At 39.9% G+C, this 15215-nt stretch overlaps 1 protein-coding gene across 7 annotated transcripts in view; it reads left to right on the forward strand.

Annotated features, from left to right (window-relative positions):
• The window catches only part of LOC103479737 (protein tyrosine phosphatase receptor type M), a 205657-nt gene that overhangs the window by 172244 nt on the left and 18198 nt on the right, over nucleotides 1-15215 (forward strand). For all 7 annotated transcript variants that reach the window (XM_008434350.3, XM_008434348.3, XM_008434351.3 and 4 more), the window contains 2 exons: nucleotides 2792-2828; nucleotides 10542-10639. In XM_008434350.3, the coding sequence (XP_008432572.1) occupies nucleotides 2792-2828; nucleotides 10542-10639 (135 nt within the window). The remainder of the gene's footprint in view (nucleotides 1-2791; nucleotides 2829-10541; nucleotides 10640-15215) is intronic.

Consider the following 15215-nt stretch of genomic DNA (forward strand, 5'->3'; position numbering starts at 1 on the left):
TGTACTCTGGTATTCTTCTGATTATTTGGAGTCATGTACGAGTAAGCTGAGTGGGTGTGTTTCGTTTCTGTGCAATTGATGCAGTATTTTCATAAACATTTAGGAGGCAATGAAACAGTGCAATGATCTGTTGCCTGTAGAGTTATGTTATGTACACACAATCGAGGCCTGTGAACAGATTGTATCGTTTGTAGAAGCGATGCAGAGCAGGAGTAAATCATATTCACCAGACTGTTGGGCAAGAACACAGATTCAGTCTGTTCACAAAACCCATGTCATTTCAAAACTAATTGTCTTTTTTCAAATTTGAGCACAAAAATTTGATTTGGCTTCTTATTATTTTCAAATCTACAATTACTCTCCTCCTGATTTAAATGCTGAAAAAATTCTCCATTTGTTTTGCCTAGCATGTCTGTTTTAGCATGTTACTTTTTTGACTAGTTAAATGCAAAACAAGCTTATATATTTAACTCAAGGTAATTTAATGGTTTCAAAGAAGCATTGTTAAGGGAAATCACAGTAAAAAATAAAAATTACAGGAAAAAATTATTGTTCAAATGTGTTTGTTTGAAATAAGCATGATTCACAAAAATGTTTTCAGTCCTGATTCTTCTTAAACCAAGTACATATGTAGAAACACAATGTGAAGTAGTCTCTGACCTGATAGTTCATTCCTGAAATGCACTTAGGCTCAAGACCATTTAAATTTAGATTTTTAGATGAAGTATTTTACAAACTGGGAAGTGATTGTGTTGTTGGTCAGGACTCTGGCAGCAGCATTTTGGATGAGCTGCAGCTCAGAAACCAGAGAAGACGGAAATACAAGCTGATGGAAATACAAGCATAACTAAACATACAAGCATATTTTCTGTCTCTTCCTGTGATAGGATTGGCACTCAGAAGTAAAAATGTTAGTAATGTGTAGTAATGTTAAAATTAAAATTATGGTCCGGCAAAAAGACTTCATGTTCCGTATTTTGAACACTTAACTTCTGATTCTTAACATTATCCTAAGTTTACAGTGAAAGACCAAGATGACTCGCATCATGATTTACACAAACCTGAAAAGAAATCTCATCCTATTGCCATTTAAAGAGACATTTTGCATGTTTACCTGCATGTCCTGAAGACGTACTTGTGTTTTGCTAATAGGCTTACGGAAAGGCTCGGGCGTGTCCGTCGAAAGCTTCTCTCACCTGAACGAATGTCAAGGCCGCTCCTTTCTCTCTCTGTCTTCCCCCGTCTAATCCAACAGTGTACTGGGCCTCCGCTTTACTCAAGCGAACACACATGAAAGCCCAAACAAATCTCCTCCGTAGTCCAGAGATAAGGAAGTCATTAAAAATGGAGGAGAGCTGAATAGCTGAAGGAGCCCTGTGGATGAGAGGCAGAATGAGGAAAATATCCTTTGTGTCTTTCTCCCGTCGTTGGAGGAGCGTTAATCACAGTCCACGTTAAATTGAATATGAGAGAGATAAGCAAAGCAGCAGGGGTGGCTGGGAGAGGGGAGGGGGTGGAGGTGCAGGGGAGCACAATCGAAAGGAGGCTGGGTGCAGGAAGAGCCTTTAAGTCCTAATGTTTTGTTTCCTGGCTCATATCTCTGAGGAGAAGACAATGAATTGGACAAATAAAACTTGAAGGGATTAAAGTAATCCCTTAGACTGGGGGCCTTATTGTGAAGATCAGCGCTGTTAGTTTGTATCTTGGGGATTATCAACGCTTCTGATGCTTAGTCCAGAGGTGCGCTGCATGTAGAGTGTGACAGAGAATCCTTTTTTGGATCATCTTTCAAGAAGCATTTTGGTTCTGCCAAAATAAAGAACTGCACACCTGTACAGACACGTTGCATGTTATTGTTTACATCAGGAAATGTTGCACATGGTCACAGCGGCGGAAGCTTTTTTTTTAACTGAACCAAGACGCACCAAATTCCGCATTTTCAGACTATCTTAAAATGCCCCCATTTTGTGTCCAGTCTGTCACAAAACGTCCGCATGTGCATTTTTTCAACTACAGTTGCATTCAGTTTCCGGCAAGTAACTGAATTGTTCACCTGGAACAATATTTACCTGAATGTAAATATCGCTGGTGCTGAAAATGAGCTAACATCCAAATCCAGCTGCAGGAGCATTCAGCCAGTCCAAAATGCTGCCAGCATATGAAATGACAACACACCAGCACTGCTGATACTCGCTCTAACCAGACGACATTTCCCAAAAGCTACACTGTTATGTTGCCTTCAAGTGCATCTCGTAATGTGGATTGTCTAAATATTAGAACAACTCCAAAGTGAATTAAAGTTTTACTTTCCTCAAATGTCTGTAAATTGTTGTTAGAAAATTTCCTAAACAACATTTGCAATTTTCAAGTGGCTTTAATATCAAAACTGTTATCTGTAAATGGCAAAAGTGAATGGAAAAGCAGAGAAAAAAAAGCAAAGAAAAATATTCCAGAACCTGAGGAACTTTGGCTCAGCACCGTTCTAAAAGATCAAGAGAAAGCTCGGCTGCTGAAGGCCAAATCTAAAGAATGAGTGCAGTTCTTATTCTTGCATACACTAAAAATAAAAACAGCTGCTATGAGGATTTCTTGCTCTGCTTTTTAATGCTGCTTTTGTGAAAAGAGCCAAAAAGGTTCACCCTCCACTAAAGCTCCACTCGATGTATATCAAAGACAATATGTCTTCTAGTGCAAATAACCTCACAGCAGCTGGTGTTTTTACAACCAGGAGCCACGTTAAGTGACTCATATTCTCATTGCGTACTTTTCTTCTTCCTCTCTCCTTTTCCAGGGCTACCACAGGCCGAATCACTACATCGCCACTCAGGGTAAGAGCAAAACTTTCAAAAAGAAAAAAAAAAAAAAAAATGATGATTTGCTTTGAACTGGAATGTGTGGGTGGTGGAAATTTCCGGCTGTCTGTTGCTTCGGGTTTGTGCAGGTGTTCGCAAACATCTCTCTGAACATCCCAATTGTTGTTTACATGCGCTGCTGCAAACTGCTCTTTGATGCTCAGTCAGGTGTGTGTTTGTGCAAATGTGCCGCTGCTCCTTGCCGTACACAGACATGCCAGACACGCCTGCTAGCGAGCAGAGCGGCACGCTTCCTCCTCCCTCTGTCTCTTTTCCTCTCTGCTTCCATCGGCGCTGAGGGAGCGATTAATCAGCCAGTCTGGGAGCATGCTGGATGAATAAATAAATGGATTAGCTGACATGTACAGGCACATTTTGTCACTGTGCTAATCTGGCCGGCAGATTTTACGGAGAACGGAGCTCTTCCAGTGACCTGAGAGGTTAAATTTGATTGATGGTTAATTGTTATGAATTTTGCATTGAGAACCTCACTCCCACTCAACAGTGCTGCTTCATGTACAGGGATTTTCAGAAAAAATATAAAACAAAAAAGAAAAATCAGTGAAGAGGAAAAGCAGGTTTTTTTTTGCAAAGAGGCCTTAATGGATTCGCAGTCTGCTTTAGCGGAGCTGGGAGTTGCATAATTACCTGCTTATTAGTGCATTGCCTCCCTTCCTCAGCATCTCAATTAAAACAACTCTCGGTTTGCTCTTACTTCAAAAAGACACGGCATACCAATCAGGCTGCTCGGCCACTCTGTCTGCACCTGCTACGCCTCGCATTGACCGCCGAGTCAAGCACTCAAAACAAAGCCCTCTGTCAAGTGCCGGCTCTCCGCTGCAGGCCTCCCGTTTAACAAGCGCGCTCGGCTCTTTAAGAATTTTCTGTCGGATTATTGACTTCCATAAGTGTCCTGTATCCATTAGGAGCCCTCCATGCTTCATTTTTTAAATATGCGCCAGGGGATCAACAGTCAAAGATATTTTCCAAACAGAAGGAAGAAAAGCTCGAGAAGACTAAGGTGTTTCCCTTAAAGATAATTGGCCCGTTGTTTTTCTCATTGAGCTTACATAATGAGTTCTCAATTTCCATCACAACCGTGATACGGCGTTGCACTAATTTCAGCCATCTACAGTGGCGTCCAAAAGTATTCATACACTTTTGGACGGCACTGTAGATGGCGTCTCCTTTTGAATTTTGTCACGTGATTACCATAAGGTTTAGTGGAACTTACTGGGATTTTATGCTATATAGACTAACATAGGGCAATGCAATGTAAAATGTTTTTAAAGCTTTGCAAAAGAACCCCAGCTTAGTCAGATTGGTCTGTCAGTGTCAGTGGAAAGAAATTCCCAAATGTTACTACAGATTCTTAGTTCGAGTTAGGTTTGTACTTGGACTGTTCCATTTTATTATAGTTTAGATCTTAGTGGCTGTCTGCCTGCTGTTGTCCCAGAAGTTGGCGCTCCGATCTGAAAATGACTTCACTCCAGACATACAGCGCTGTAGAGGCAAACAATGAGGTAGTTATTGAGATATTTGCTGGGATATTTTACAGCATTGTGTTTCACTGGTTCAAAAAGAAACAAACTTTACGTACCTAATAAGCTTAGTTTGCAGTTTACATCAGCGGCTTCCTACACAGTCTGCCTCTGCAGCGATATTGGATACTGAACTCAGATGAAAGAAGAAGCCATGGAAGGATCAACGAAACGCTCACAGAGGGAAACGGACCCATCTTTCTGCAGACGGATTCCTTCACGGACGACTTCATGACTTTGCCATTTCCATCCAGGAGTTTTTAGCCACTTGACAGCCTTTGAAGGTATTTCATGAAGAATGGTACGAATTCACGTAATTTCTCATCTTGTCCAATAAGTGACGTCAAAAGTCTTCATGTCAGCTGCAGGTACAAAATCCAGATACTGGAAGCAGACTGGTTGAAGAGAAATATCAGCATGGCTGTCGGAGCACATTTCTACATAAAACAGGGCCACAAACTTCTGACCAATCACACAACACTTCACACAGAGCTCTGTAGGAAATAGTTCATCCTGGTCCTGGATGGTGGAGAAGCAGAGGCGGCGGCTTCCTACAATCGGAAGTCTGGGAGAGCCTTCATCCTGCCCAAACGTGAACCTCCTCCTCAATCCCGACTCTTTTTATGTCTTCAAGAACACAGCGATGTCACGTTTTACATTTTTATTTGAAGCTATTTTTAAAACCACGCATCATTTTTGTTCCACTTCACAATAATGAGCTGCAAAAAGTCCCAAGTTAAAGGCAGATGAATGCTTGTTAGTAGACAAGAACTGTTCGTGTGGAAACATCTGTATTCTCCAGGAGAGCAGGGTCTTTTTTATAATTCATCATCAGCTCCGGCAGACTGACAGGAAGGAAGGCTCAGTCTGCTGACACTGAGGCAAAGAGCAGCCAGAGATGATAGCGGAGCCAGACACAGACCTGTCTCTCTCACTCAGACAAACTGCATACTGTAGCACCTGAAAAGAAGCACCTGGGCACTGGTGGACTCGTGGAAAATGAGGCAGTAGTCTCCTCCTCTCTCCCCTCTTTGCAAAGTTTCTCCAGTGACTGACACTTCCAGTCCACTGGGACCAGCAGTGGCTCAGAAAATCACCAGGCTTCAAGTAGTGCTGGATAAGCTAAAAAATCCCTGTCATAAATTGCTGGTGGAGGTGGTTCGGATATGCTTAAAACGGCAGACAGGTGGGATAACGTCGTCTCAGTTCTCTCACGCTATAAACTACAATGACACTCATTAGTTTGGGGTTTATTGACGAGTCCCTTTGCTCTGTCAAAGGTGACGACGGCAGGCAGAACAGCTGTCAGTCCATAAAAGCCTCATCACCCAAGCTCTGCTCCTCATTATGTAGGTCATCCTCTGTTTTTTTTTTTTTTTTTGCTGCAGCAACACAAATTCCTGTAACTCTCTGACTGCAGCTCACCTACTTACCAGCTTAAGCGTGCACAACAGCGCTCCCGGTTCGCCACTTTGCCTCTGTCCATTTTTATGCCTAAGTACCGATCAGACATAAGTTTCTCCCCGGCGGAGACGGTAAATTACACCGACACAGAGATACAAACAGTTCTGATAAGTCCCAGCATCCTCCTGGTGAAGAGGAGAAATATGCATAACCGCGGAAAGGGTTCAATTTCATCGAGTTTTTCCCCTTCGGTCGTTTCCGCGGCAAATGTCACCGGGAGTGCTGAAGTTTTAATATTTACAGGTTAACATCTCAGAGCCCAGCGGGGAGGTGTGGGGCGGCGATGGAAAGAGGGGGAGAGTAAATCAATGATAAGTGAGAGTGCATTATGCTAAAGTCTGCTGCATGTAATATTTATAGGGGAGGGGAGGAACATCGCCCAAGTGTTTGTCTGTGTGCGTGTACATGCATGTGCTGATCGGGAGTTTTGCGACGTACCTGGCTGGGGGATTTCTGCAGCTGTCACACTCGGAGCTTCTGAGGAGGAGCAGGGCCTGCGGTCCCAAAGCAACGCTTCAGCTGCAGCAGCATTAGCTCTCTGACAGCTGGAAGAGAAGCTCCTGCTGCTTTTCTTCTCCTGTGAAGTGTCTCCTCCAAACTTCTCCTGCCAGAATCTGCACGTATTGTACTACAAACGCTGCTCTCATCCTCCTGGAGTGAGCTCTCAAATCAGCTTCTCTCAAGTTACCTGTGGATTAGACTCAGAGTGGGTTTTTACTGCGCGCTGGTTGCTAGCAACATGAGCTGGTTGTGGTGACGCAGTTTTTAAAGTTCTTATCAATCAGTCAAGCTTATTTGAATAGCACGTTTTAGCAACAACAAGGCAGTGTCAAATGGTTTACATCATAAAAGCACAAAAATACAAAATCGTGGAAGACGGGGTCAACAACTGAAGCATTAGGTTTTGTCAAGTGCCATAGTTACACATGAGAATGTTCATTAATGTTTCATTTATAATGTTTCAAAAGCGACTCTGAACAGGTGGAGTTTTAGTTTAGATTTGGAGGAGTTCAGTGTTTTGGCTGTTTTGCAGTTTTATGGAAGTTTGTTCCAGATTGGTGGTGCATAGAAGCTGAATGCTGCGTCTCTGTGTTTGATTATAAGAAAACAAGAAATCAAACTTTATGCTTCCACATATAATTACATTTATATTTATATTTACAATGTTCATGAGAAAATGCTGGTCTTTTCATCCGTCCGTCCATCCATTGTTCCTCCATCCATCCATTCATCCAACTATCCAGTCATCCTTCCATCCATGTGTTTGTTCATCCATCTAACCATCCTTCCCTCTGTCCATTCATTTGTCCAGCCATCTTTTCTATCACTTTATTCATCCAATCATCCAAGTAAAACTGAATGATTTTTCACTAGAGTTGTTAATCTCAATCCATTTCAAATTTCAACATATATTTTACTGTCTAAAAGTTAGAAATAATTTCAGTGATTAAAGGCTAAACTGTTGGTCTTTTTCATTTAATAAGCTGCTGATAGCTGGATAAAATTTGAGATCTTAACTTTCATTCTGCCTTGGATTGGCTCGTAGAACTGATTCTTCCTATTTATTCATCACAATTAATTTTCAGACATTATTTTGCCAAAAAAAAAAGTACTTGTAATTTTTTTTTCTGAAGTTAATTTGACAGCCCCGTCTTGAAAGCGAACAAAGCACTGGATCTGCGTTCCCTTTGTTTGTGTTTATCTACCCCAGCATCTAGAGCCCTCCTCATTTCCTCATGAGTGCCATCAAGTGCACTTCTACCCAGCAACATCCCCATATCAACTCTCCATCTTCGCATCCTTATAGAAACATAAATTGGCCGGGTGGAAGCTTGGCATGATCCTCCCATCGGTCTATTTACCATATAATGCCAAGTGTTATTGTGTTACTGAAGTCCTACACACCAGCTGTCCTGCTTCTCAGTCTCCCTCTCTCAAACTTCTCAACAGTGTGTATCCTCCCTCAGGGACAAGTGTGGGAGGGAGCAGAGTGGGTGGTTCAATCGGGTTGGGTAGCTACCGGATAGAATGGAAGTGACTGGAGAGGAGGCTGAGGTCTTACGGTTTAATTTAAGGCATGCCACCGCATGCAAAGCAGAAGGACAGAGAGAATACACATGGACTGGCGCTGAACGTCTGGACGACAGAATCGGACTTTTTCAATTCCGCAACACTTAAATGTTCTTGCTAAAATCTATACATGCTTTGGCTCCAGACAAAATTTTTGTCTATGTTTGTTAAGGAATTTTAAATTCATCTAAATTTTATAAATCAAAGCTGGTTGAGGATTTAGAAACACTAACGACACACTGTGGTGGATCTGGAAACTTTTACATGGAGGGAAAAACGGTTCTGGTGGATCTCCTCTGTCAAGTATGTGAGGAATGGAAAGAGAGGCAACAAAAAGTCCACAAAACACTAAAACCTTTATTGCATTACTGTCTCTTGGAAGAAAACAGACAAGTTTTAGGTGTAGCTGTAGTTATTTATTTTTATTTTATACAAATTTTAGTCTTTAAAATACCGGAATTTGCACTTAGTTTTCTTCTTAAGCTATTAGTTCCACTGGCAGATTATAAAACTTAATTCAAGACATTTTTCAGTGAAATAATCTGCCAGTCAAACTAGTATTTTTTATCAATATTACGGAATTATTTACTGAAAACAAGCTCCTTTTCTTGCTAAAAAGTTACTTTTAAATTAGTTTTGTCTTATTTCAAGCGTACTATAATCTAGGCCAAAATTACTTGGTGAGTTTTAGTGTTTTTGCAGTGTATGACGCAACAGAAATCTGCCTGTAAGGTGGTTGAGGCTTCTTCATGTTCTCCACTATGATGGTTCATATCTGATGATGTAATATCTTCAAACAGCCAAATTAGGGTTTGATTTTCTTCAATCAAGTGAAAAGTGTAGAAATTCTCCAGCAGCTAATTATTCAATGAAAAAGTTTCACTTTTAATCTAAAAGCTAAAACCTTTCACCCTAAAAATGATTTGAACCACAATAAGATTGGTGGATTTATTCTTATGTTCTCACTGAACACCATATTCTGTCTTATTCATTTAAACAGGGCACCTTTTTTGTGGTCACTTTGGTTTTCTTTTAGTCTCTCCTAAAGACCTGGGGATGCTTAATTGCTAGTATTCTTTTTGCCAAGCTATCTCTGGGGTAGCTTAACATTTCTTCTACACATAAATTCGAAGCGAAAGCAAAGGATTACTTTGGAGTTTGGTGACCTGATTTTTAACTGGGTGCCTCCCTGTTATTAAATGTTCTTACTTCCTAACTGATAAGAACAGCACAAACACTTTGTTCGTGTGTTGTGCTGCTTCTTCGCTCAGCATGTGGCTGCATAATTCTCTGTGTCTCCAGGTAATTTGGCCCAGCGCAGGAGAACGCACAGTTGTGGAGATTTGCATTCACTAATTAATTTGTCAGAAGTAATTCTTTTTCACGTGGCGCTTGATTAAAACCAACCAGATTAATAATTAAATCCAACCCACAATTATTGCTCCGTGAAGTTTTAAATATTAGAGGCATTGAATGGCTGTCTGCTCATTTATTTTGATGTTCAGCAGACACTTTTGGGTCTGGTTCCGGGGAGAAAGGTCGCTGCTGAACAGATGAGACATGGCGGTAATTACACTGAGCTTTGCCACACACTCACCACACACAGTGACACTTCGGTTTTAGTCTTATTGTTTTAAACCTTTTACATATGCGTACAGTTCTATGCAAGAATATTGAATCATTGCTCTCTTACTTAGATTGACTTACTAGTTTTTCTGGTCTAAAGGATAGAAAACAAATAATTTTTTAATTTTTTGACAGATTGGGCCTAATGTTCCTCCTGTTTTACGATCATAATGTAATATATTTAAGGGGTGCATTCACACCAGCCCTGTTAAGTCCACTCTAATTGAACTCTAGTTCTTTTCTCTAGTTCATTTGAAGAGGTGTGAATCTGTAATCAGACTCTGATGTGGACCAAAAAAGCGAATTCTGGTTTGTCTGCAACCCTAGAGGTTGGTTTGGTTGAAGTGAACTCTGTCTCGGTTTGAATGCATATGTGAACACCAAGTGGACCGGAGACCGCTCCAAAAGCAGGAAGTGAACTATAGCCCAGGGCATTCTGGGTAAATACAACCAAAACAAACGCAAGAGTCTAGCGCTAGTGGAAGAAATGTCTTCAAGAGAAATCTTACAACCGCTAAAATCTGACACAATTAGTGTCTTCTTTATTGGTTTTCATGTCTCCTTCAGTGGTTCATAGTGAAGCGCCACCACAGGCGAGGAGGGGAACAGGTTTTTCAATTAGATTAGATCTTTTGACACAGTGCAATGTGAAAGCGAACCGCAGCAGCTGAAAACGTAACAAATGTTGCAACTTTGGTCCCCAATCGAACAGAGTCCACCAGACCACATCGCCGAACCGGACAGCAACTTCATCTTTATTTTGCCTTAGAATTTGTTACATTTAAGGCTTTGTTCTCAAAAGTTCAGGATTTCATAAAAAATCTGGAACATATTTTAAATTTAGCATGTGTTGGATATATTTTTAAGAACTCTTAGCTCTTCATAGCCGCTGTTTTATTTGTCAGATTGCAAAAGGACTCGAGTTGTTTGAGAACATTTAGAAAAGAAAACTGAATTCCTTCTCTTTTCCTGTGTTTCTCTTTCTAAGGGCCCATGCAAGAGACCGTCTTTGACTTCTGGCGGATGGTGTGGCAGGAAAACACGGCAGCTATAGTTATGGTGACCAACCTGGTGGAAGTGGGCAGGGTGGGTATTAATTACAATCACTCAAACCGCAGATCTCAAACAAGATTATCTCACTCTCGGGTCGACTGACAGCCCGATTGTATCCCAAGGCTAGCCAAGCCATCTTTTATGTTTTTTAATGTCTTTGAACATCAGTGCCCAGATGTTTGTGTGTGTGTGTGTCCATGTGTGAGTGTATCCTGACTTAGTGAGGCGTGGGACTCGTGAGCCGCCAGCTCTTTCTCCATCTATCTGATCAGTGAGAAGTGAAAAGAAACTGATTGATGGCCTTCATTACCAGAGAGGCATCCAGGCGACTGACTACTGTTTCATCTGAGTGGCTCTATAACAGAAGATTAGACTCTGCTCAAGCCGCCAGCTCTTACAGAGCCCTTCGGAAAAGAAACGTCTCCTAATGTCGTCCTCATTGGGCAAAAGAAGGGGACTCTTATTAACTCAAGAAGATGTTTTATGCTTCTAAGCTAACCTTAGAACCTTAACTGACTTTTTTTTAAGGCTTATATCATCATTTTTACATATTTTTTCTTTTCAGACTTGTATCTCATAGTAGTTAAATAAGATTTTTTCCCCCAAAATTTAGAAATATAAAACAGTTACTTTGTAGTGACAGTATATTAGACATCAAATCTGTGAAAAAAATTGAGCTCCTCTGCCTTTTCCTGAGGTCACAGAAACAACCAATCAGAGCCAGGAGGAGGGTCTTAGCGCTGTCAATCATGCTGCTGTACACAAATTACCACAATAGAAAAATGTGTTAATATGTCTCATATAATCTAATTAAGTTTGTTTACATGAGTTCAATAAACTTAATTTGAGTACTTGTGACCAGATAATGCAATATATTTAAGATGGATCGCTTGTTTTATTTTTTTCAGCATATTCTTTTCAGAAAAATCTGTTTGTCAAGACAGCAATTCATTCTCATTTTGCAGCCGTAAGCAGCAGACAAAGTGGAAAAAGCCACTTTGGAAAAGTGATTCCTATATGGCAGTGGTTTCTTGTTCAGATGCCATGATCCTGTTTTTATGTCAGAAAACTGTTTGGAAATTTTTCATCCACACTGAAAGAAAACCAAAAAACTGATTTATGTTTAATTTAGGGTTGAATATTTTTATACTGCAAAGGCACGAGTATTACAAAGTATTTTTGGTCTAGTTTCTAGTACTTTTGAAATAAGACATAATTAACTTACATAATTAACTCTTACATCTTGCTAATTAATAATCAGCAAGATGTAAGAGTTTGTTTTAAGTGAATAATTCCTTAATATTCATGAAAATTATTTATATTTTGTTGATAACATGAGGAAAATATGTTAGAAGTGAAATAATATGCCAGTGGATCAAGACATTTCCCCATAATGTTTGTTACAATATTGCGTTTTTAATATAACATTTTTCCCATGAGTTAAAATGTCATATTAAAAATGCCATGTTATAACTTATAAAATGGGGGAAAATGTCATGCTTCACTGGTAGATTATTTCACTTTTTACTGGTATTTTTCATTAGTATTAAAGGTTTATTGACTTAAAACAAGCTCCAAAAGTTACTTGTAAGTTAGACGTGTCTTATTTTATGTACTTGAGATATTTGCATTAGAAACTTAACCAAAAATACCTTTTGTGTTTTTGCAGTGTATAAAATACGACATAGGCCCTTTAACGAGAACAAGTGGTATTAGTCAGAACAAAGCCTTTGTTCTAATTTGTTCCACTTAACCTCACACTTTGTTTCTTGTAAAGTTGATTATAATCGAGAGAAAACGAAGGTCTTAACGATTAGACTGCCCAGGGTTTTTCTTCAAAGAATTGTAAACGCTTCTGAGCTAAAAACACCCTAAAGTTATGCACACCTTCGTTTTGCTGATGCGCATTTTTTGGTGGGGGCTTAAATGTATCGGAGCTGATAATGATTCATGGCCCCATCTCTAGGTACCTCATTAAGCTTCTCCTCTACAGTAGCTTAGCCCAGCCCCACCCCGCCCCACACCTTCTCCACACCTGCTTAGCTGCAGCAGGGCCCTCTGCGGGACTCTGGCCCCCCGAACCGTCTGTTATATGATCCTTGTCCAATGGCGGGCAGCAGCCAGAGATGGTGGCTCCGCAGTGGGGCCCTATAAAATCACTCTGCCATATCACAGCGGGCCATCTGCTCGGCACAGTTGCTGATGCACTCTGGGAAGCCCTGGCACACGCTCAGAGGAGCGCACGTAGCTTCTGTCCCGGCACTTCCAAACGCACAGGGGCGGCACACGGCGCACTTTGATGTATGAGAGGTTTGATTTTGGAGGTTACCGTTTGGGATGAGATGATGCTTTTTATGCCTTGTGAAAATATTCGTACCTCTTGAATTTTAACACGCTTTGTCACATTAAAACTACAAACTTTAATGGGTTTTTTTCCTTAGAATTTTATTTGTTAAAGGATAGCTTGTAATTGAGTTAATTTATTAAGTTGATTTATCTTATTGGTCGACGAACAGAGGTGGACAGAGTACCCAAAAATTATACTTAAGAGCAGCACTACTTTTAACATATTTTACTCAAGTAAAAGATAAAACTCTACTCAAGTACTGAGTAACTGATCAACTTATCAGTCATTTAATATTTAAAAATTACATAATCAGATGGACCACAATATAAAGTTAAGTGAAAAATGTGATACTTTAAGGACGAAAGTGGCAAAAATTCATGTAAGCGACAAAAAATAAAATCATGCAAAAGAAAATGTTCCCAAATCAGTTTGTTTCAGTAAAAAACAAAGTTTTAACAGAAACTGCAGGAAATTTTTGTTTAAAACATGTTTGCTTTTCACTGGGTGGAGAATTCAGAAATTTTACTCAAATAAGAGTAGAGATACTTCATAACAAATTTACTTGAGTAAAAGTAAAAAGTACAGTGTAGTAAACATACGTTTTCAAAAAGTTACTCAAGTAAATGCAACTAGTTGCTGCCCAACTCGATTGACGACTAACCATTAATTGATAAGCAGCCGTTCTCTTAAAAACCTCAGTTTACCGTGAGCAATTTCACTGTAAACTCAATTGTTCTGTGAAGGTTTTGCATCATTTGCAGACCTTGGAACAAATTTGTGTGACTTTCAAACAACAATTTAAAAATGTGTCTTGCCACCACTGATGACACACATGGACACGTTTTGACAATTTCTGCTTAAATCTTTTTAATCCAAAGATCTTGCCGTTTACCATCCATGTTTTCTGTTGTTCCATTTTATTCTCATAGCATTGTAAACAGACATCCAGCAACTTTTACTCCAAAGGAAAACAACAGTGGATTAAATATAGCTGAAAATCTGTGCTTTTGAAGTTACAGTGACTCATCCCACTCCTCTCGCAGAAAATACACAAAAACCAACAAAACAGAAAAACATTCACCAAAAGAAAAAAAAAAAAACAATTAGGAAACTAATTGCCTTCTTTTTATTGAGAGAAACGTGCAAGACCCTTTTTATGTCCCCTGTCAGCAACGCTTTTACAGATGCATCTTCTAATAAAAGCAAACTACTTTGTTATTTCATCAAATTATTTCATTTTTAGTTTATTGCCAAGCAGGTAAAAAAAATAATCAGAAAACACTTTTTAATGTCTTTGTTGAAGCTATTAAGTACTTTCAACTTGCTCAACAAAACGTTTGGACACCAGTAGAAGTTTTAATGCAACCTTGCATAAAAATGTAGTTATTTACCAAATAATGCTAAGTTGACACTTTTAATGCACTTTTGCATTATAAGTGTCACTATTTACCAAAAGACACTTCTTTTACTCAAGTTTATGACAGTGTATTGTCAGTCTTATGCACACCCCTTCAAATAAAGTGTTACCAAAAATTGCAATAAAATAAATTAAAGCTCATAGTTGTAATGTAAAAAGATATATCTGAGGCGTATTTTGTCAAGGCGCTGTACCTTATTGAGATTAGAGAGATGAGTTGAGAAGAGGTGTCCTCGCAGTCACACACGCCTGTGAGTTTGCCCACGAATGAACATCTGGCATATTTTAGCCCAAAGGCCGGTTCCCTCCAAACCAGGTGACTGATTCAGAGTGATCTAATAAGGTAATGGCTTTTGGCTAATTCAATCTAGCTGGAAGCGGACGGTGGATTTGTGATTGTCATCGGGGATTAGTCATCAGGGGTGTCACAGAGAGAGAGAGAGAGAGAGAGAGAGAGAGAGAGAGAGAGAGGGTCCTGAAATCCTCCTCCTCCCCCCCAAACCTCTCTTACTGTGTCACTCCACAAACCAAAATCTCATTTCATTCGTAATCAGCGCAGAGATGCCAGAGACGAAAATTAAATCTGCTTGTGGCCGACGTTGCGTTTATCCCTCATCAAAAATTATCAGTCTCTGATATACCTCCGTGATCTCAATCTCTATTACCAGCCGTACTCCACCAGTACCAACGGTTTAATTGAACGGGGGGGAGTGGCGGCGGTAGGGGGGTAATTTTGCGCTCTTATGATACCTGATGCAAGTAATATTTCCGATGGGGTGTTTTAGATTTCTGTTGGGAAATCTGTTTTAAACAGCTGAGGGTTTATTATTTCATGTCATTACTGG

The sequence above is a fragment of the Poecilia reticulata genome, chromosome 17 (assembly GCF_904066995.2).
Source record: "Poecilia reticulata chromosome 17, P_reticulata-male-v2, whole genome shotgun sequence".
Lineage (NCBI taxonomy): Eukaryota > Metazoa > Chordata > Actinopteri > Cyprinodontiformes > Poeciliidae > Poecilia > Poecilia reticulata.